The following is a 23764-nucleotide window of genomic DNA, read 5'->3' as shown; positions in this document are numbered from 1 at the left end:
AGCGGGCCGCTCCAACGTTGTTGAGTGTCCCCTGCAGAGCCCCAGGGAAGGGGGCCCTATGTTGTGGGTGCCTTCAAGGCACAGTGCCCCTCTCCTCATGCACCGAGCGGCCCCGATGGCAGCGGGCCGCTCCCACATTGTGGGCATCAGTATTTAGGGCGAGGGCCCCGTGACTCCAACAATGGGCAAGTGATGTTCTAGAGCCTAGAGGGCTCCCACAGTTGATGCAGTTTTTGTTCCTGAGGGGCCAGTGAGGGCCCCTGGCGCAGATGAGTTTCCAGATGCCCAGCAAGTAGTGGGCAGCTGCACCGTGTAGGTATTTCTTTCCCTAGGGACATGTACTGTGGACTTTAGGAGTGAGGCGCACTCCTTCATCCCTGGCCTTCCCCAGCTGCGCAGCACTTAGTGCCAGCTGCAGCGTTTAGGCCCCCTGTTCTGTCCCTCAGCTGCCCAGCAAGTAGTGGGCAGCTGCTACGTTTAGGTTCTGGCGCAGTGGCGCAACCTGGACTTTGTGAGTTCTGCGCTAAAGGTGATTTATGCGCTAACTGAGGTTTAGATGCTGTTATGATCTATGTCCTTTTGCTTTTGGGTGTTAGGAAATGTACAATGTGTAGTATGTTTTGTGCACCCTGTGTTCTGCACCTCTGAATGTGTTGATGCATCATGTGCCTTGTTCCTTACACCGCTGCACGTGTGTTGATGCGTCATGTGTTTCCCTTACACCTCTGAATGAATGTTATGCATTGCATCATGTGTTATGTGCTTGCTAGTACAGGTGGTGCTAGTGAGGTCCTGGCCCCCTGCGTGACCTGTTCCTAAGGTGGTTAGGATTGCGTAGGTGGTAGTTACTGGTTGTGTGCTCTATTTTTATATTGTGCTACAGTGATTTTCTGTTATGGTCTAAGTGATATTCCAAGGGCTTGATACTGAGCTCGCCCCCTGACCAGAGTCCCAGGACCAGTGGACTCTTTTGTGCCTCCCCTGACAAATTGCTGGGACTTGTCTGATCTCTCTGGGCCCCTGGGGCCTCGCTGAAGTGTGCCTCGCTCGTCCCCCTCGGCAGCTCGTGCCGGCAGCCCGTCCAAGCCTCGGGCAGCGCCGCTCGCCCCTGAGCCGCGCCGCTTCGCTGGGTCGCCCGCATCCTGCCTTCCCCTCCTCTTCTGAGCCGCACACATTGGTCGCCCCAGAGAAACGCTTGTACCTTGCCGGCCGCCCGCTCAAGCCTCGAGCTGCACCACTCTCCCGAGTCGTGCCGCTTCGCTGGGCCGCCCGCTCAAGTTTACTAAGGAGGTCACTCGCATTATCCCACGCAACCAGGATGGGAGGTACTGTCCGATAGGCTCTATGTTCTAAGTTCTAGGCCTATAAGTATTGTATTGTAACTTTTAAAAGTGCTGATTCCTGACAGTGGTCCAGGTGGCCCTGTCGTGTAAATATCCCCTGTAAATTCTGCCCGTGCCTCTGGCACATTGTAAAGTGTGTGTTTTATCTAATGTGTTTTGGTGTAATACAAAGGCTATTTTTATATAACCTTGTGTGGAGTTTCCTTTGTGGTGGGTCCTGGATGTTGTTGTTGGGGTGCGTGCGCAAATACTTAACTTACATCCCCTCCAAGTTTAGCCTTGCTGCTCGCGCCACGTTACCTAGAGGGTGAGCAGGGGTTATCTTGGCGTGTAACTCCCTTGCCCTGACTTGGGAGTGGTGGTCTCTGACTGACTTTGGCGAAAGCCCTGGCCAGCCAGGGATCCCATTTCCAACAGTCCTATTATTATTTGTCTCTTTTGCCATATATACCTAAGCTTTCCTGTTTTCAGTTTCTATTTTTGGTAAGTTCTGGTGGGGTTTTTACAGTTTTTTCAATACCTTAAAAAACAGGGGTTATCAGTGTTTACACATTTTCGCGCCATTAAAAAGAACAGAAATAGTGTTTTTCCAGTTGTTATGGAATTTCAATTTAATTTCAATCATTGCTTGCCTTCTGCACTGATAGTGCATCTGTATAAATAGCGTATGCAGAGGGTATATGAGGTTTAACTCATTTTTACTGCACCAGAATGGACTATAAAGTCAACAGCATTCTTCATTATCTCTAAAGAATGTAAAGATGCTTTCAGCATACCATCTAGCAAGTGACAAGGATCTCTTTAAGGGAAGCACTTCAGTTCAGGTATCGATTTTGACAGGCCATCATACAACTTTTTCATATACATAGCTGAATTACCGCTAATACAAACACTATCACTCCAATCTTTATTGAACGTGGTAGGAACTTTTTTCAGCAGAATTCCAAGTGACACTGCGTTTCATGTTTACCAAATGTCTGGTGTCATGTTTTCACCACTATCTCAGATACTTGGTGACAACATTGTTTTCATATATACCTGTCACTACATCTTTCATTGAATGTTTAAAGCCTGGGGTGTTGAGCAATTCACTTACCATCAATACTGACTGGCTAGAAAAGGGGGCTGATGTATCAAAAGATTTCACCTACTCGCTGTCTCTGGGTAAATGTGATGGTACATATTAGTAAAGATTGTTATGAAACCAGCCATCTTACCTATCAGAGAAATCAAATGTAGCCAAAATATCAAATATGGTTTTGATATTTCCCAATTCTCTTCAGTTTATAAAGTAGCTAAATAAGACCTAAAACATGCATCTAAACACTGCATCTTTAGACCAAAGATCACAAAACTGATAAAAGCAGAAGGAAGAAGAGACAATGTTTCAGTGATATCTCTAAACAACAAAACTCAAGCAGAATAATGTTAGCCCAGTCTTTCTCGATGCTACCTTGTATTGGCCCCTTCAGGAAGAAATAAAAATGACTCTCTCACTCATCTGTTCCTTTCTTTGAATGGCACTTAATTTGTGGTTGTAAAGGTTTTTTTCAGTGTGTATATGATTCCACCGGTTATGGCTATTTTCCTTTCTGTGGGGTTTTATCAGTTATAATAGGTTTAAACCTAAAAACAGATAGCCTATATATACCCTTTTCAGAATATGTTTCATTAGGTACAGACTCCTACCGATATATGCCCTTTTCGCCATAAGTACTTCACTTTAAATGCTCTTTACTGCTTTTAACCACATGGATGCTGGAGTAATTCCTCTGCTGTGCTGGACAGCAATAAAAACGAGTGTGGTCATTACGAGCTCAGCTCGTCATGAGCACCTGAGAGGTGTATGCCATGACGAGCTGAGCTGGTCATGAGCACCGAAGGGGTTAAGTGAATCACTTCCTTGTAATATATATTTATTTTATATTTCCAAAACAATAGCACAGTGAGTCTTTTTCTAGCCTCTTCTTGTTTCCCAGGTACAAACTTAGCATCATACATCTGATCAGAAATGGAATAATATATATTTATTTTTATTTCTGTTCAGCGCTTGTCTAACTGGAAACCTGGACGTGGCGAGGTCACAGTTTACGAACTATGAAGGCACCACCTTATTTCCACTCTATGAGGGAACCCTGATCATTGCAGCGTTTGTGTTCGCCAAAGGGAAGCCCTTCAGAAAGCCTCTGTATACAAACTGTAAGTGCACATTTTCAGTAATGTATTAGTATTATTCAAATGCATGCACAAGGGCTCCATGACAGTGATTGCTGACAGCTCTTTGAGGGGTGAGGGCATTGAAGGAGTCTGATTGTTTATTATGTCTGCTCCTCATTGGTTCCTGATTTCATGACCAGTTGTGAATAAGCGTGACAGGGCTGTGTCCTTATAGACAGGCTGTAGCCTATGATTCTCCGCGGCCCTAGAGATCAAGGGGCTCACTGTCCATTGGGTGGGAGCTACCACCCAGTGGAAACCCAGGGGTCTGGTAGGTGGGAGCCACCAGCCAGTGGAAATCCAGGGGTCTGGTAGGTGGGAGCTACCAGCCAGTGGAAATCCAGGGATCTGGTAGGTGGGAGCTACCACCCAGTGGAAATCCAGGGGTCTGGTAGGTGGGAGCTACCACCCAGTGGAAATCCAGGAGACTGCTAGTTGGGAGCTACCACCCCATGGAAATACAGGGGTCTGGTAGATGGGAGCTACCACCCAAAAATATGTAGTCTTCATATTTTCTGCTTATGTTTACCCCACTTCGTTTCATATGTTTGAGTGTGTATACCTTACGAGAAGCATTATAGTCTGATACATTAGAGGTTATTCATTCGTATATATGTAGTCACATGATCTATAATATCTTAGAGAATTAAGCGAAGGTGCAATAATCACTTTCTTCAAAAAAGAAGTACAATTTCTTTTGATAAACAAAACTTCTTCCGGATCCCAATTCTTGAGCTAATTCGGTCCTTACCACACGCAGCCCACCTACCAGGATCCGCACTTGACTCTTAGTGTGAAATGGCTAACGCACTCCTGAATACCCACCGGATATGCAACGTGTATTGAAAACGTGTATGTTCTCCTATGATCCACTCATATTTATGTTCCCAATTTTTTTTCTCACCCTATTCATTTGATATGATCGACGACAAGTACTGTCATCATCTATGTATTAAGGTTATACATGTTCCTAGTTCTTCACTTTGATGTAACATTTGTAAAGCGCTATGATACCCTTTCAGGGTCTAGCTCGCGCTATATAAAACTTTAAAAATTAAATTAAATAAATAAAAGAATAATAGGTTAATTATTCTATTTGAGAATATATAATGTAAGGCCAGGCCTTTTGAAAATAATCAGAAATGTGCATTTAATCTGGTTACAAACAAGTGTAAGGCATAGAGGACATATTTGGCCTCCTGGGGGACTTGGATCAAGGAAGCAGAAGCTGTAAACATCCCCCGTGAAGGCCTCAGCCTCCCACCTCAAAGACAGCCTCGCGGATATCAGCTTTTTCGGGCACCATAACTACTGAGTATAGAGATAGACAACAGCCTTCTCCATATGGACAACCCTTCTGTTGTTCAACTATGACATGCAGTGAGAGGCCACCTTAGAAACCGATAAAGGTCCTTTTGGGGCTGAGACGGTTTAGCTAGAGGCAAGAAGGGAGGCGTTTGAGATGATCCTGTGAGACTCACTGGACAGATTTTTGCCTACAATCCACCATCCTCGAGCCCTGCTCAGGTGGGTCGGGGGCTTCAGTGCACCAGATTTCCTGTTTTGATTGGTAAGTTGGCATCAAGCCTGCACTTCTGCCAGGGGGGGGTCTAGAAAACCTGGTCTTGGGCCCCATTTTTTTAATGGAATTCCAACAGACATTATCAGTGGGGCCAATTTGTGGGTAATCTTGAATGACATACGAATTTTCTAGTATTGCTAGTATTACTAATAGGAGAGACATCCATAGTAATATTGGTTTCCTTCCTCAGTTCAGACCGAAACCTCCTTTCTGCTGTGGGTTTGTCAGGCACCTGACTAGTAACAGTTATTCCCCATTTTGATTTGTGCTTTGAATCTCATTCTGAATTTGTTTCACAATGATAGCACAACCTGTTGTGATAAGAGTAAACTTCAGGACACCATTAACGCAACACTTCACAGTAAGGAACATCCCAAGGTGATGGGTGCAGTAACCTTTGTTGTAAAGGCACATGCTGCATGCCTCTTTGAAATCTTTTACTCAATTCTGTAGATCCAATCACTAGTCACGTTCATGCATATAAAACTGCTCCTCTTCCTGCAGAATATGAAACTTAATTCCTACAAATTCTGGTGAGATACCAGGCATGGGTGAGGAAGGTCAGACTGGATCCCTTTAGTAATCCAGGGGCTGCCTGGCCAGTGTTGCCTGGTTTGTTTCTTCATCTAGATGTAGCTGAATGCTCCACAATTAAGACAGTTACTAAATCAGTTAGTAGATAAATAGAGACAATGTTGACAATATTTCTTACTCACATCATCGACAGGAGCATTGGTGCCGGATCCAACACAACAAATGGATCATACAGGGTGGGGCAATTAGTCGACTGACTAATAATGCAATCATGGTGTAAACTCCCATAAAACAAGACAAGATTCCATTTTTTATTGCTTTTGGCTTATTTAATTGTTCTTTGAATGTATACTTTAATGTTTTTAAATTGCTTTATGATGTATTGTATTGCATTTTAGGATAACTGTGATTTTACGGCCTATTAGATAGTGCCGAAACAGAGATTTTGGATTTGTATTTGGATTGCTTTCAAAATCAATTGGTTGGAAGCAGTATATCGTACACATTAATTCAAGACAAGCAAAGAATGCTACCTATGCCCCCCCCCCAGCAACAGGGATTTTCTACATCAGAGAGTGCTTCTGTGAGCTGTTCAAACTGCAAGTCTGAGCCCTCCTCTCACACCTGCCCAGGCCCTTTAAGGCATTGCTGGGTGCACCCCAAATCATTCTCCTCCATCTTGTGAGTTGCAACCTACCTGTGCCCCAGATTGCAGTGAGCAGAGTCCAGGAAGTGGTAAGGAGACAGACTAGTGCAGTCTCTTCCCAAGACAAAAAGTTGTTTAAAAAACAATTTTCACTTTCTGTGTTTACTGTCTATGCCTCTGGTTGTTACAGTTAAAAATTGTAGTTTGAGCCTGCCTGTAATTGCATATTTTATCATCTGTGTTGTGTTTTAAATTTGTGGTTTTTCCTGCCCATGATTTCCTCCATTTAGTGTGTTGAATTGTGGGATTTGCAGTCCAACCTCTGTAGTTTGTCCCTTGCTGGGTGTACCCCAAATCAAACTCCTCCATCTTGTGAGTTGCAGCCTACCTGTGCCCCAGATTGCAGTGAGCAGAGTCCAGGAGTCCTCTGGACACCCCCACGCCGCACGGCCCTCCAGTTGTGTGTGTGCCCCCTCGCTGCTGCTGTTCGTGACGCCGATCTGCCGTTTTTCCTGTTCTTTTTTTATATTCATTGCCTACTGTTGTTGCCTGTTACCCCTCTGTAGCTGTTCATAAATCTGTTTGTTTGTTCATTTGTACCTCTGTGCCAGGTCCGCTCACCCCCCCTGGTGTATCCCCCTCTCCCCGCCGCCGTGAGTTCGCGGCCCTGCCCCCTTTTCTTCTGTACCCTCCCCGCTCCCGCCTCCCAGCTGCTCCTCCCTCCCACTCGGCCTTAAATGGGGACCGCGCGGCGCAGGTGAGTGTGACCTGTCCTCAGGACACCCCCGCGCGCACGGCCCTCCAGTTGTGTGTGTGCCCCCTTGCTGCTGCTGTTCGTGGCGCCGATCTGCCGTTTTTCTTGTGCTTTTTTCATATTCATTGCCTACTGTTGTTGCCTGTTACCCCGCTGTAGCTGTTCATAAATGTGTTTGTTTGTTCATTTGTACCTCTGTGCCAGGTCCGCTGACCCCCCCTGGTGTATCCCCCGCTCCCCGCCGCCGTGAGTTCGTGGTCCCGCCCCCTTTTCTTCTGTACCCTCCCCGCCTCCCAGCTGCTCCTCACTCCCACTCGGCCTTAAATGGAGACCGCACGGACGCGCAGCGGCCATGTGCAGCGGGCGTGCCGATTGTGCGCCAAAGGCGTGCCAAAGGTAAGCCCGTCTGCGCCCATCCGAGCCTGGCCCACGCCCAGCGCCAGGACCCCTGGCCCCCGACGATGCCCGCCCACACGACGGACCTACGATGCTGCCACCCTCATCGCACTCAAACCCAACCAATCCAGAGCCTGCCACCGAGCCACCCCGAGACGCACCCACGGACCCTTCACCTGTCAAGCCTGCAAGTTCACCTGCCTCCAGACCTGCTCCACAGCCACCAAGCCGAGCACCAACAACAGCCACCTCAAGTGCATCCTGCTCAACACCCGCTCCATTCACAGACACGCCATCGAACTTTGGAACCTGCTCGACACAACTTCACCAGACGTCGCCTTCCTCACAGAAACCTGGATGAACGCCTCCTCTGCACCCAACATCGCCATCGCAATCCCAGATGGATACAAGATCACCCGGAGGGACCGCGTCAACCAGACTGGAGGAGGCATCGCCATCGTACACAAGAACAACATCCGCATCACGACCGACTCCAACGACACTTTCGTCGCCGCCGAGCACCTCCACTTCCAGATACACACCGACCCAAAGACGACCCTCAGAGGCACCCTCGTCTATAGACCCCCAAGACCACGCACACAATTCAGCGAAGACATCGCAGACTTCATCAGCCCACACGCCCTCCCCTCCGCTGACTACATCCTCCTAGGGGACCTCAACTTCCACCTGGAGAACAACAAGGACCGCAACACCCCCGCCCTGCTGGCCAACCTCGGACTCAAGCAACTGGTCAACACCCCCACCCACTGCGCTGGCCACACGCTTGATCCCGTCTTCTCATCCAGCAAGCACGTCACCTTCAGCCACTCCACCGGACTTCACTGGACCGACCACAGCTGCGTCCACTTCAGCTTCAAAAGAAACACGACCCACCACCACCCGCAACAGGTTCCCCACAGGAGCTGGAGCAAGATCACCGCCGAGCAGCTCACCACCTCCCTCAGCCAAAACTCACCCGCCAGCACAAGGGACCCCTACGAATCAGCCCGCAACTTCACACAGTGGCTGACCGCCTGCGCCGACGACCTCGCGCCACTGAAGAACCCTCCCAGCTGACCCAGAAGCAAGAAAGCCTCCTGGTTCACCGACAAACTCAAGGACTCCAAGAAGAACTGCCGCACCCTCGAGAAAGCCTGGATCCTCGACCAGACCACAGACAACATGACCGCCCTCAAACACGCCACCCGCAAGCACCACCAGCTTATCCGAACTACCAAGAAGAAATCACTGAAGGAACGACTGGACAACAACACCCACGACAGCAAGGAACTCTTCAGCATCGTCAAGGAGTTCTCCAACCCCAGCACCGGCAACAACGACATCACTCCCTCACAAGATCTCTGCGACTCTCTCGCCTCGTTCTTCCACCGCAAGATCGCCGACATCCACAACAGCTTCGGCGCACCATCCATGCACCCAACCATCGAACCAACGCCCCCCACCGCCACCCTCCGCACATGGACCACGGTGACCACCGAAGACACAGCCTGCACGATGAACACCATCCACTCCGGATCTCCAACGGACCCCTGCCCCCACCACGTCTTCAACAAGGCCGACTCCACCATCGCACCCCAACTCCGGAACATCATCAACACCTCCTTCAACAACGCCACCTTCCCGGAGAGCTAGAAGCATGCCGAGCTCAGCGCCCTACTGAAGAAACCAACAGCGGACCCCACCAACCTCAAGAACTTCCGCCCCATCTCGCTCCTCCCTTTTTCCTGCCAAAGTCATCGAGAAGACCGTCAACAGACAGCTTGCTGCCTTCCTCGAGACGAATAGATCCCTCGACTCCTCGCAGTCCGGTTTCCGAGCCAACGACAGCACCGAGACCGCCCTCATCGCAGTCACCGACGACATCAGAACCCTGCTCCACAACGGGGAAACAGCGGCCCTCATCCTCCTAGACCTCTCTGCAGCGTTCAACACTGTCTGCCACCGCACCCTAGTTCAACGCCTCAGCAACATCGGTATTCAAGAGAAGGCACTGGAGTGGATCATCTCGTTCCTCGCCAGAAGAACTCAGAGAGTCCGCCTCCCCCCATTTTGATCCGAAGCCACCGAAGTCTTCTGCGGCGTACCGCAAGGATCATCCCTCAGCCCCACCCTCTTCAACGTCTACATGAAACCTCTTGCAGCCATCGCACGCCAACACAACCTCAACATCATCTCCTACGCCGACGACACCCAACTGATCTTCTCCCTCACCAGAGACCCCGCCACCGCCAGAACTAACCTACACGAAGGGATGAAAGACGTCGCCGAGTGGATGAAGAACAGCCACCTGAAACTGAACTCAGACAAGACGGAAGTCCTCATCCTGGGACCATCGCCCTCCGCCTGGGACGACTCCTGGTGGCCCCCCGCCCTGGGCACCACTCCCAAGCCAACAGACCATGCACGCAACCTGGGCTTCATCCTGGACTCCTCCCTCTCGATGACCAGACAAGTCAACGCCGTCTCCTCATCATGCTTCAACACCCTACGCATGCTCCGCAAGATCTTCCGATGGATCCCGACGGTCACCCAGGCATTCGTCACCAGCCGAATGGGCTACGGAAACACCCTCTACGCCGGAACCACAGCCAAACTACAGAAAAGACTCCAACGCATCCAGAACGCCTCTGCCCAACTCATCCTGGACATCCCCCGACGCAGCCACATCTCCGGCCACCTGAGGGACCTGCACTGGCTTCCCATCAGCAAGAGGATCTCGTTCAGGCTCCTCACCCACGCACACACGTCTCTCCACGACCTGGGCCCCAAGTACCTCAACAACCGCCTGACCTTCTACACGCCCACCCGCCAGCTATGCTCTACAAGCCTCGCCCTCGCCGCCGTACCACGCATCCGAAGAGCCACCGCCGGAGGTAGATCCTTCTCCTACCTGGCGGCCAAGAAATGGAACTCTCTCCCCATCCACCTTCGGCTGACCCAGGACCACCTCGCCTTCAGGAGACAACTCAAGACCTGGCTGTTCGAGCAATAGCAGACCCCTTCCCCCAAGCGCCTTGAGACCCTTCCGGGTGAGTAGTGCGCTATACAAATGTGATGATTGATTGATTGATTGAGGAATGCCCCCCCCCCCCAGCAACAGTGATTTTCTACATCGGAGGGTGTGAGCTGTTTAAACTGTATTTACTGGGGCCTGTGCACTTCGTTTTTTGGCCAGCAGGGGGCGTAAAGCATTATTCAAACAGTATTGTTAGATTTTGAGTTAGTGAAGCCTTTACCTGCAGAAGTCCAAAGTGTGGATTGAACCTGTCTGTCTCCTATGAGATTCTGAACAGGAGAAACAGCTGCCCAGACCACACCCCCCAGGCCAGCAAACCATTGGCTAATCAGCTATTAGGCAAGTCTGAGCCCTCCTGTCACACCTGCCCAGGCCCCTTAAGGCCTTGCTGGGTGCACCCCAAATCATTCTCCTCCATCTTGTGAGTTGCACCCTACCTGTGCCCCAGATTGCAGTGAGCAGAGTCCAGGAAGTGGTAAGGAGACAGACTAGTGCTGTCTCTTCCCAAGACAAAAAGTTGTTTAAAAAACGATTTTCACTTTCTGTGTTTACTGCCTATGCCTGTGGTTGTTACAGCTAAAAATTGTAGTTTTAGCCTGCCTGTAATTGCATATTTTATCACCTGTGTTGTGCTTTAAATGTGTGGTTTTCCCTGCCCATGTTTGCCTCCATTTAGTGTGTTGAATTGTGGGATTTGCAGTCCAACCTCTGTAGTTTGTCCCTCTCATTCCTTGGTGACAAATCTGTTTTCCCTCCAAATTTCTCCTTTGCTCTGTGCTTAGTCCTGTGTGCTAAAACAGTGCACCCACAGCCACCATTTTGTGTTCACAAGCCAGTGAGGCCAGCCCCCTGCCTCTCCCCCCCCAGCAACAGGGATTTTCTACATCAGAGGGTGCTTCTGTGAGCTGTTTAAACTGTATTTACTGGGGCCTATGCACTTCGGGGCAGATTTATGAAGGCCTTGCGCCGCCGGTGCGTCACTTTTAACATGGGAAAAAGTGACGCACCGGCGGCGCAAGGCCTTCATAAATCTGCCCCTTCATTTTTTGGCCAGCAGGGTGAGTAAAGCTTTTTTCAAACAGTATTGTTAGATTTCGAGTTAGTGAAGCCTTTACCTGCAGAAGTTCAAAGTGTGGATCTAGCCTGTCTGTCTCCTAGGAGATTCTGAACAGGAGAAGCAGCTTCCAACTCCCTGGCCAGCAAACCTTGTCTGTGGCTGGGACTTTGTATGGTCTGTAGTGTTTGGCACATGTGTACACTGATTGGTGGTTGTATCTTGTGTTTCTATTGGGTTAGGGTTAATGTCCTCATTGGTTGGGTATTTGAAGGCTCTGATTGGTTTCTCGGTCTGTGATTCAATCATTGTAAGGTTGGGACTAGGGCTAGGGTTAGGATTTGTATTGGAAGTAGGGACTAGGGCTTCCTATGTTATTGGTTGTTGGGAGTAGGGTGGGACTAGGGCTAGGGTTAGACCTTTAATTGGAAGTAGCTATTTAGGGCTTCTGGTGTGATTGGTTGTTGGACTAGTTGTGGTACTAAGAGTAGTGTTAGGATTTTCTATTGGTAGTAGGGACTAGGGCTACCTGTACCATTGGCTGCTTGGACTTGGGTTGGGACTAGAGGTAGGACTAAGGCCTTTATTGGACGTAGAGATCAGTGTTTTTGAACTGATTGGGTGCTTGGACTAGGGCTAAGATTGGCTGTAAGGTCCTGGTCTCCTATTGGTTCTAGATGTTAGGGCTAGTGTTGTGATTGGATAGTGTTAGGGCTAGGATTCCCATTGGCTGAAGGGTTCACCTGATTACTAGGGCTACAAAAAAGGCCAGGCTTAGGGCATCTCAGCCCGGGCGTCGAGGCTAAGGGCAGAGAGGACAAGGGTAGTTGCCTGTTTGAGCCTGTTAAGGGCAGAGAGGACAAGGGTAGTTGCCTGTTTGAGCCTGTTAAGGGCAGAGAGGACAAGGGTAGTTGCCTGTTTGAGCCTGTTCGAGACTGGTCGGGACTAGGGTCAGAAATGCTGCCCTTTATCTCCTTTAACAATACCCAGCCCACACCATCCACATCCACAAACAGAGCAACACCCTCACACCAAATATACACCACGCACAACATTATGCACAGATTAATGTACCAGCATGCACCACCAACCCAACCAAACCACATCTACACACCATACTATCCCAACTACCACATATATCCACCATCACCCACAAACAGTACACAACTCTATCCTATACCACTAACCAATACACTCATAACTAACACAACACCAATCAAAACCATACATGATTACATCCCACTCAGACACACTCTCCCTGCTGTAATTACACCTAACAGTCCACCTTTTATCACTAACAAACATATAATGATCCTTCCATCAGTTGTCCAACAAACACCCTCCTCTCCCTTCTACCATAATAACACTAACACAAAACACACACTGCACACCACCACACTTTGTAACTCTTGAAACAAACCAGTCTAAGATAAACACTCTCACCTCTACTTCATTCCCTCCTACACACAACATACACTCTACCCATAAACACATCACCACCCCATCTACGTCACAACCTCCTCTCACAAAGAATACTACACAACCATATCCAGTGCATGAAACATATACATCAGCACCCCTTTTCACTACACCTCAAAAGCAAAACATATCACACACACCAGCACAACAAGATCTTCAGAGTGCAACACCTCATAATACTTACCATCACAAAATACATACAAATACCCACCTGTCAAAGCACACAAAGGAACAAACTGCAATGCCAAGCTTTCACTCTTCCACCACACCTAACACAGATACAGCAACACAGCACCTCTCTTCTAACCGCCTCTCATCCATTGGACAATTTAGAACATTACGACATGACTCACATGCTGCACCACCTCCCCTGACTCATACACCTTCCGCCTTAAACACACACAAAAAATATAAGCAACATGCCACACCTCACAACTTTGCTTCCCCAAGTCTTCCTCACAACAATGTTACACCACAAAAGCAACACAGCACTCCAACTCACTCTCAAACACCATCTCCAACACATACACATGAAGACCCATCAAAATGTCTTCTTAGCATGCTGGATGAGGAACACGATACAGAACAGCTACACGATTGCTATCCTAATACAGCTAATACCAGCACTTAAAACACACCTGCTACACACCCACACAATACTGATCACTCTTCTACAAAACAAAGCCCCACTATCACCAAAGGCCACTCTCTACACTGTCTACTAATAAATGCTCGATCCCTCTCTAAAAACAAGCATCACATCTACGATCTTCTCACCGATGCAAAACCAGACATACTATTCATAACCGAATCATGGTTGGGAGAGGATATGGCTCCAGTCCTGCATGAAGCCATTCCTCTAGGCTATCAAATAATCACCCAAAATCGTATAGCCAAAAAAGGAGGTGGTCTAGCTGTTGTATTCAGGCAAACAATACATATCACTAAAGTTGACAACATCTCCAGAAAGAATTGTGAGGCTCTTCTAATAAGATGCAATCCTACACCGTCTTCCACCTGTAACTTCCTGCTCCTTTACAGACCTTCACCTAGCAAGGCCACTTTCCCAGACACACTTCTAGACACAGTTTGAAACCTGATAACAATACACTCCAACCTATGCGTTCTGGGTGACCTTAACATTTGGTTGATAAAACCAATATCACCCATCCAAAAACAATAATCACCGGCCTAGACGCATTGAACCTGCATTAGATTGTCCCCAATCCGACACACACTGCTGGACATATCCTAGATGTCATTTTTGCTAATACTGAACTAGTTACCTTTCAAACTATAACTTCAGTCACATGGTCAGACCACCACTTGCTTGCTTTCCAACATAAAACAACACTAAGCAACTCACCTAAAACTACCTTACATCCATCCACCTATCGTCCGTGGAACAAACTCAATTTGGAACACTTGGAAACACAACTAACATCCAGTATAAATCTGGAAATCATAAATTCTGTTCAGAATCTATATGAGTGGCTACAGGAAGCTTTTGACATCCTGACACCACTCAAACCACACAACAGAACAAAAGAAAAAAAGCGCCTTGGAGAAACATAGAAAAAAAAGACATAAAACAACAAATTAGAAAGCTGCAACGTACCTGGCTCAAAACAAACACCAAACAAGACAAATTTCACCTACAAAAAACTAACAGATTATATAAGTTGGCTATCAAAAAAGCTAAGAAAATGTACTATTCAGACAGAATTCAAAACGCTAAATGTGCAAAAAAAGAATTCTATAAAATACTCAATGAATTTCGAAAACCAAATTGCCTAGAAGGAACTCATCCTGTTACTCAAGATTTCACAGACAAACTGGCAAATCATTGCACAGACAAAGCAGATACGTTGGACTCGTACTTGAAACAGAAACAAAGCACCAGCACTGACCCTTGTACAAAACAACTATCCAAGAATGCTCTAATCAAGCCTCTCCGTTCCTTCCAACACAGCTCACACGATGAATTTATGGACCTGGTTAGAGCAAGCAGGCCTGCCGGCAGCCCTCTGACCCCTGTCCGCCACAAACTTTCAAGACAATTCTTCTAACAACCTCTGCTGCCATTCCAGTAAGAAGAATCGTCAACGATTCCTTAACTACTGGAATATTTCCAGAAGAACTCAAAAGTCATACATACGCCGTTTACTGAAGAAAACAAACTTGGACCCGCTGAACCCCGACAACTACAGACCCATTACAAATGGACCTTTCCTGGGCAAACTGATAGAAAGAGCAGCGTTCGCCCAGATGTCACAATTCATTGAAGAGAATTACATACTTTCAGACTTCCAAACAGGATTCCGTCCGGGAAGAGGCACTGAATCTTCCCTCCTTGGCATCTGGGATGACCTAAAGAATACAGTTGACCACAACGGGGTTGCTGCGCTACTCCTCTTGGACCTCTCAGCTGCCTTTGACACGGTTGACCATGACACTCTGAAACAAAGACTCCATGAAGCCGGCATAGAGGGAACTGCTCTAGACTGGATTGCGTTCTACCTTCGAAACAGAACTAATGTCATCCACACCCCACCTTTCTCGTCCAAACCGTACTCCACAATAGCAGGGGTCCCTCAAGGTTCTATCATCTCGCACATGCTTTTCAACATCTAGATGAAGTCTTTACCAGTACTGATCAATAAATTTCACCTCACGTGCTACAACTATGCGGATGACACAAAAATACTCCTTCAACTGGAATGCCCCAAAGACATTGGAAAATCACCAATTTTCAGCTGTCTCAGAGCTGTGGATCAGTGGATGACTTGGAGCCATCTCAAATTGAATGCTTCAAAAACAGAAATACTCACGTGTGCTGATTGGAAAAATTACAACCCGCTTGCCGCATGGCCTGATGAACTGGGATCACTGCCTAGAGTATCGAAGGGAGTAAGAAACCTCGGAATGACCATGGACTCCAAGCTGTCGATAAATGTCCAAGTGGATAAACTAGCAAGATCAAGCTTTGCTACTATAAAAACTCTGCGACAAATTTTCCCTTATTTGGGATTTCCACACAAGGTCCAAGCTTCCATCTCCCTTATTCTATCCAAACTCGATTATGCCAATAGCCTCTACCATGGATCACCTTTAACGACCATGAAAAGACTACAACGGATTCAGAACTCGGCTGCCAGACTACTCTTGCATATCAAACCACAAGACCACATCTCCCCTGCCTTGAAAGCCCTGCATTGGTTACCGGTTGCCAGAAGATCCACGTTCAAGCTGCTTTGTATTACCCACAAAGCAATACATGGAATAGGACCACTCTTCATCAGGAATAAAATCACCAAACACATTCAACAAAGGTACCTCCGCTCTAAAGGAGCATCTCGCCTCAAAACCCCACCATACAAGAAAAAAACCATGGGTGGCACATCCTTCTCTGTTCAAGCAGCCAAACTATGGAACTCTTTACCCCCCAACATTAGATCCACCGACAACCACCTTATCTTCAGAAAACTACTCAAGATTTGGCTCTTCCCCACATAAGCACCATACGGAAACAGATATTTACTGCTTATCCCTCTGTATATAAGCATTTGTTTTCACTATAGATTTGTACCTATCTTCGTGTATTACTTTATAAAACATGTCAAATAATTATGTTGTTAAGAGAAAATAAAAATAAAAAAACTAATAATAATAATAATATTCATCAATAAATAAAAATCATCTTTGGTCTACATGTACATATTTCCATTGTGCATCTATGTACCTTCAATGTACTTGGATCTGTGTGTCTGTTACTTTTCTGAAAAAGCATATCTAATGCACTACCCTATTTCTCATCCTATGCCTCTATCAATATATTTAATCTAAATATACTTACTTCCTTTATGTATCTATATACTTTCAATGTACTTATGGATCTATATATTTATCACTTTCTTCTAATTTAGCATTTCCAATGCTCTAGCCTATTTTTCAGCCTATACGTCGCTCAATATATCTTCTAGCCCAACCTTCTGACTCATCTCAAACTTATTTCCACTACTCCTTCCAATGCACTACCCTAACTCTCATCCTATACATCTATCAATATATCCTCTACATCCACTCTCTCATTTATCCCAAACCCCATGCCACTACTATGATCGCCAAAATAACCCTTTCTGGACTCTCTCCTGCTCTACCCCTCCTTGCATCATCTGACACCTCTTTTTACTACACCGATCCCCTAAAATCAAACCTTTCTAAACTCTCCCCTCTGACTCGTTCCCTCCAAAACTCCTTTTTTCTCATCCAAAGCCTCTTCCTACTGCTAAGACTCCATGGAATTCCACAGAGTGAAACTCTGCAAGTCCGCCCACCCTTAGACAATATGCCAATCCACTGCCACAGATGAATGCCTACAATTGGCCCTAACGGCCACCAAGTCAAGTCAGTGGCACATGCTAAAGATCAACTGAGCACAACGAATACTGGATGCTCAAAGAATACCGGAATCCCTACATCAAGTAAGCTATGAGAAGCTGGCTGACCCAGACAGCTGCCTTCTGTGGAGACACTTAACCGTCATCTCTATGAGCCTAACCACCTGTGTCATACAACTGGCACAAGCTGGTCATCAGGGGATGGCCAAAACAAACAGCCACCTTCTCAGCAAAGTATGGTTTCCTCTGATGGATGAGTTAGTAGAAACAACTGTGAGATCCCGTCCCTGGTGTCAAGCGGTGGGGGCCCTGAATCCCCAGCACCCGTCATCACAGAGGGTGGACCCCAGCGCCCATCGGTCTGGGCGAGTCTTCCAGATGGCTGATACACCCTTGTTCTCATTGATGACCATTCAAAGTACCCAGAAGTCAAAACTGTCAATACCCAAGGAGCAAGTGAGGTACTTCCAAAATCGAAGAAAATGATGGCAACCCACGAGCTCCTCCAAGAATTCTGGAAGAAAATGGCCCACCATTCTAAGGTGAGGAAGTGGCCACTTACCTTGGGTCACTGAACATCAAGCACAAGAAGATCCCCTCAGATGGCCCCAAGCTAATGGGGAGATTGAGAGATGATTCATGAGGACACTGAATAAAGGATCCGAATTACCTATGCCAACTATCAGCCTCTGGAATAAGCTATATCCTCTTTCCTGAGGGAGTACCAGTAAACCAACCTACACAAAAACAGGGGGAGCTTTGGATCACGTTGGTATGGACGGGTAGTCAATGACTCTACCCTACGCCACTCTCAGTGGAAACCCCCCACAGCAGCGCAAGGCAACTAATGATAAAGCCGGACCCCAAAGACATGCAAAAGCATCCAACATATAGTAGGTTACTATGTGCTAATCAAAGATAGATTTCTGAAATGCAAGTTCAGGCTCCTATTTGAGCAATACTCATGGGCGGTCATTCAGAGGCACATGACCAAGAGCACTGCCAGGTGGATCGCTGAAGAGGTTACCCAGAGTATATTGCATTTCAAGAAATTTTATAAAATGCCGATTCCGGAGGCGGGAGGTCAAGAGCAGGGTGTCGAAAAGCCAGAGGGACAAGAGGAGGAGCTGGTAGACTCCCATCTGAGGGGAAATCACAGAGAGACATCAAAAGTACTCGAGATGCTGGTGCCAGTCCAGAGAGCTGCCACAGTTGAGACTATCCCGAGGTGAGGGGATCACTCACCACTGATGGCTCGAATGGTCGAGTACGCCGTACCAGGTATCACCTCCCGCAAATTACAGCACAGTCAACGAGATTGAGAGACCGTGTGGTGTGACAGCATACCTGTGGCAGCTCATACTAAGACTGTCCTAAATCCTTTATGATATGAACATTGGACCCGATTCACAGAATTAACTTAAGACAAAATCCTAAACTTACTACTTTTGGTATTCACAGAAGTTAGGATTTTGTCTTAAGTTTGTCTTAAGACAGACTTAAGACAGACTTAAGACAATATCCTAACTTAAGTTTGTCTTAAGTCTGTCTTAAGACAAACTTAGGACAAAATCCTAACTTCTGTGAATACCAAAAGTAGTAAGTTTAGGATTTTGTCTTAAGTTAGTTCTGTGAATCGGGCCAATTGTATATACCTGGGGCATTCACCTAAAGAAGGATATGTCTGTTGGTGTTCCATTTAGTGTCCATTCCTCTATCTGGTTTTGCTTTGGGACTGTGTTTTTTTGTTGTCGTCTTTTTTTTTACGGTTAGGGAAGATGGCAGTGTTTGCCAATGAAGTAACTGGTAAACACCAAAGGAGAGAAGGAGGGGAAGCTGAATTTGTCACCAGCCAAGGCAGGCATAATGGAGAATCCCACAGTCATGGGGGACACAGAGAATAAAGGTAGGAGAATACCTGGCAAGAGTTAGAACTAACTGGGTGCACCCAAGCAAGCAACCAGTGCTCCCGGTCCAGGCTCATCTTTTTGGCTGAGAGCCAATCGTACCAGGGTCCCAGAGTCTCATGCCTCGTGGTGTATTCTACCCTAAAGGCACCATCACAGTCGCATCATGATGGACTCTGCTAGCTCAATGCAGAGCCCAGCTCCTGTTTTTATGTGGCTGCAGCATGCAAAGTACATTCATTTCACTCAATATGCTTCGGAGTCAGAGTATTATTTTAGACCGCATTGCTCAGAAACAGAAGGAGGACAACCTTGCTTGCTGTTTCTGAGCTGCATTGTCAGAAAGTTTAATACCAGGTTAAATTAATTGACTTTAGAGACTGCAGGCACATAAAACACTGAGCCAACACAGCCAGGGTTTATCTGGTAAAAATGAAAATTGGTTCTAGTCAAGAAAAGACTAAATAGTTATTTCTTGGACCTTTCAGTTAGAGATTTGCACTGAAGTCTCCTGAAGGTGGCAATAACACTTTTTTTATGGACCGTGCACTGCAGAAATCATGTGTTTTTAAAGCTTCATTCTGAATGATTCTAAGATGCCTGTTTTCTGTTGTTTTAGATCTATTCTCACTACTACTGATTGGAGTGACTGCACTATGTATTTTCCTGATTTTTGCTGACATCAAAGAACTGTACATTGTATCAGAGGTACAGGTCGCCTTGATTTCCATACAGTTTACTCTCTAGAATCTTGCATGAAAATTGTTTACATCACAATGAATGTAATGATGACTACAAAAATGTTAAATAGGAGGACCCTAAGGCACTCCCTTAGGAAGACCCTCAGTCAGTAGGGGCAGTGCCAAGGTCATTGGATCTCCATGAGAGGAGAAAAGCTTCTTTCATTAGGGTTATAGCTAACTTTACCTTCTCATCTGCCCTCCTCACCCTGTTACTTACCTTTGCAATTTCAATGCCCTCCCCTACATAGTGCTCCCTTCCCAAGCAGGAGTTCTTTCCTTCATCAAGGTCCACTGCCTCTACTATGAAAGAGGAATACACCCACCTCCTTCTTATATTCTCTTTGTGCCCATCTGGGATCTTCCTTCTGTATCTTTAGCTAAGGTAACATTTTGCCTTCATTTTCTATATATGTTTTCTTTTAAGTAATGGATTGTGTCAAGTTACATTTCTGCCATTGATTGGATCTGCAGTCTGATTAATAAGGACTGGAATTTATTCAGTAAACAAATCACACTTAATAGTGAAATACTTGCAGTCACTTTCTTTAGCTTTGCCGAAGGGATAGGATATTTCCCAGTTGCTGGCAGTAATGGAGTCTCAAGCCAAATATCTATCAAATATTGCTTTAGAGTGTCCTAAATCTTCTGCACGTCTGTGACTGGTGTTCTAGCAGCAAAAAGAGGTGCATTAGAGGGGATGGTATTTGGATATGTCCCAGAAAGCCTCACTGTTGCGATTGCTCATTAACTAAGAATAAACTCTCTGGGGTAGATCAGGAGTCGGTAATCCATAAGTCATTGAAGAACCAGAAACCTACTCAGGTGTTCAGACATAAATCAAGGTACATCAGGAAAGCTCAGAAAACCTTATAAAAGATCCAGGCAAAAGAACCATCTTCTATTGTACAATGGTTTCTGCCTACACAGTAATTGCAACAGAAGAGGTGATCAGGATTCCAAAGGCAATCAGAAGCAGATTTTCATGTTCCTGATAATTGAAAAAGTGCCATATGACATGTAGTCTCTGGTAATCTGCACTTTGTTGCCCTTTCTGGTTTTCTATAGGGGTGGGCGGAGCTCTCGGAGTCCTACAATGCGAAACTCAGCAGAGTTATAATAAAAAGATTCTGTGAAATACTGTGGAATTCTGCATGCGGCTGAATGCTGCCCAGTAAGTATACTAAATACAACCACTCACTCTACGTGTGGCACACCGACCCCTAGGTCTGCAGCACAGTCGGGAGCACCGCTGCTCTAAGGAGGCAAGACCAAGCTAACACCCGGCTGTGCTAAAGGTTGCTATGTTTGTTGAGGAGCAGAGAAACTTTATGGAACTCGAGTGTTCAGCTATGGATGTACATGATGCAATGTCGGCGTTTGATAATAAAATAGCACGCAGCAGGTAACAGTGTGAGAAGTGAAGTAAATGTGAAAAGAGCCGCCATCTCCTCAAGCTATGACTAGAGCAGTCGGAGAAACTGCCATAGTCAGGAAGACACTTGATCAAACAATAGGCGTGGCACACCCTTCAGAAAGCATTTAACTATAGAAAATTTCTGTCACTCACGGTTTCCCCTCGGTTGCCCCAGTCTTTGGACCTCTTCCCTCTCGCTGATGCCTCTGTTTCCTCCCCCAGAATCCTGCATCCTTGAAGCTTCAGAACCGCGGTGTCTCTTACATCATGTTCGGTTCTCTTATTTTTTCTGGTTTGAGCTTCTGTGCTGACGTCACATTATTGCGAAGGCCGCTACTTTTGGAAATGGAATACAGCATAGTAAGGTTTGCTGCACTGGGGAGTTTTCACTTTTAAGGTGATTTGGGGGAGGAGAGTTCACAATACAAGGGGCAATGGAGGCACGCTGGTGAACTCCGCTCCGCCGGTGGCTGGCGGAGTTTTTTTTGCATAACTTCGTACTTCACTTGGAATGCAGAGTGCCAAAACTCCATGAACTCTGCTAGCGGAGTGGAGTTCCTGGCCCACCCATAGTTTTCTACCATGACCTATCTTCACACCATTTGCTCCACTCATGTAATACACTCTTTGTTAATTCTAGGAGTGCAACAAATGGGAAACAAACTGTTCATAACACAGCTAATGTTTGAGTGAGGCTACAATTAAGTAGACAGCTCATGCTCCCTCCCCATCTGACCCCCGTCCTGTTCCTGCACCTGCCCAGCTCCTGCTCTTTTGGCTTAATGTTTCACCGCTAGATTGGATTCAGTCCCAGCTCCTTCAAAGTTGGTGTGGGCCCATGGTCTGCAGGGCATGAAAGACAGTAAAAGTCTGGATTTTTTCCAGCCCACATTTAGGGTGCCAACTATCATAGTTAAAGTTTATTTTACTACTTTGTGCCGTGACTTGGATTTGTGAATGATCCGTTTCACTAGACTAAATATTTAAACTGATCGTTGAATTCGAGGTTGTCCCGCATCTGTTCCTCTATGTAGTAGATCCAAGAACTTTTGCGAGGAATCAAAAGAGAACATTTGATGAACTGTTATGGCGCTTGAACCATAATTTATTTTTTGTTTTTAGAAACTTAGAGACTAATTCAAAGTTAAACTAATAAGCAGCAAAATCTATCAGAGAATTGACTCAGGTGCATTATAACCTTGAACTTGAAGGAGAATGCTCTTGGCATGACACAAGGTACTCATTTAAATTTAAAAGGGACCGCTTTCCATAGATGGTACCCTGGCTATTAGATACTGATTTGGAAAATGTGGTGTTCATGACAAGATTCAAAGGTATTATAAAGGTGTTCATTGTACTTGGTTGCAGCTCGCCTGCGTTCCCACTCTTTGGAGGGTTTACTTGTTCATCGCTCTGGTCATCCTCTTCTTTGCATGCTACGGGGTTGAGGTGAGTACTCATACCATTTCTGACCAATGTGCCTAGTCACTGATTTTTACCTTACTCTGTGAATCAACATTCAAAATTTTGTGGTTATAGAAAGAATGTTTAGTAATTACGTCTAGAGTTCGAATAAACAGCCCAGAAAGTCAACTCAAAATAAATTGACCAACATATGAAAAATACTGACTACTTTGGTTTGACTCACGACTTCGAATGCACTTTACAAATATTGCAGTCTTTTTGCAAATAAATATGTTCTTTGATTACTGTTTCTAATATTTTTACTGGATACGCAGGAGCGGGTACAAGATATATCTCAACCCAAACTCATGTTTTCAGAAACCGATAGATAAGCAAGCCTATACATCTATAAGTCAACCGAATTGTTTCCCACTTTCTTACATTTTTATAATTTTAGACTTGATATTATTTGCATTCTTTGTTATAAAAATGAAATAATCATGACACCTATTCATCAATTGTGCCCTGAGGTCAATGTTAAGGGAAATTAAGCTTATTTTTATGAAAACTTAATTTTCTTTATTTTTGCAGGAAGGAATTATTGGAAACCGAGCACTCTGGGTCTGGATAAAGAAGAACGTTAACTACAAATCCAAAAGTCAGTACCGGACGCTGCAGCGACTCCTGGAAAGGGCTCCACAGTGGCCACCGATAAACCAAACTATCTATCCTGACTCAGCTGTTACAAAGCTAGAAGTTGAAATAGACATCTATCACAACCCAGCCAGCATTTGACAAAAATGTGCATGTGCTGACAAAGATACAACTTAACTCCTAGCTGCATGGAATCCTAA

At 46.1% G+C, this 23764-nt stretch overlaps 1 protein-coding gene across 1 annotated transcript in view; it reads left to right on the top strand.

Annotated features, from left to right (window-relative positions):
* LOC144792209 (putative cation-transporting ATPase 13A4) overlaps positions 1–23758 on the top strand; it is a 325411-nt gene extending 301653 nt beyond the window's left edge. Inside the window, exons 27-30 of the mRNA XM_078667110.1 lie at positions 3391–3542; positions 19969–20057; positions 22875–22955; positions 23502–23758. Coding sequence (XP_078523236.1) covers positions 3391–3542; positions 19969–20057; positions 22875–22955; positions 23502–23705 — 526 coding nt within the window. The 3' untranslated portion in view covers positions 23706–23758. The remainder of the gene's footprint in view (positions 1–3390; positions 3543–19968; positions 20058–22874; positions 22956–23501) is intronic.
* The last annotated feature ends 6 nt before the right edge of the window (positions 23759–23764 follow it).

The sequence above is a fragment of the Lissotriton helveticus genome, chromosome 11 (genome assembly GCF_964261635.1).
Source record: "Lissotriton helveticus chromosome 11, aLisHel1.1, whole genome shotgun sequence".
NCBI classification, from domain to species: Eukaryota; Metazoa; Chordata; class Amphibia; order Caudata; family Salamandridae; genus Lissotriton; species Lissotriton helveticus.
Note: the sequence above shows the minus strand (reverse complement) of the source record. Positions and strands in the feature narration are given on the sequence as shown.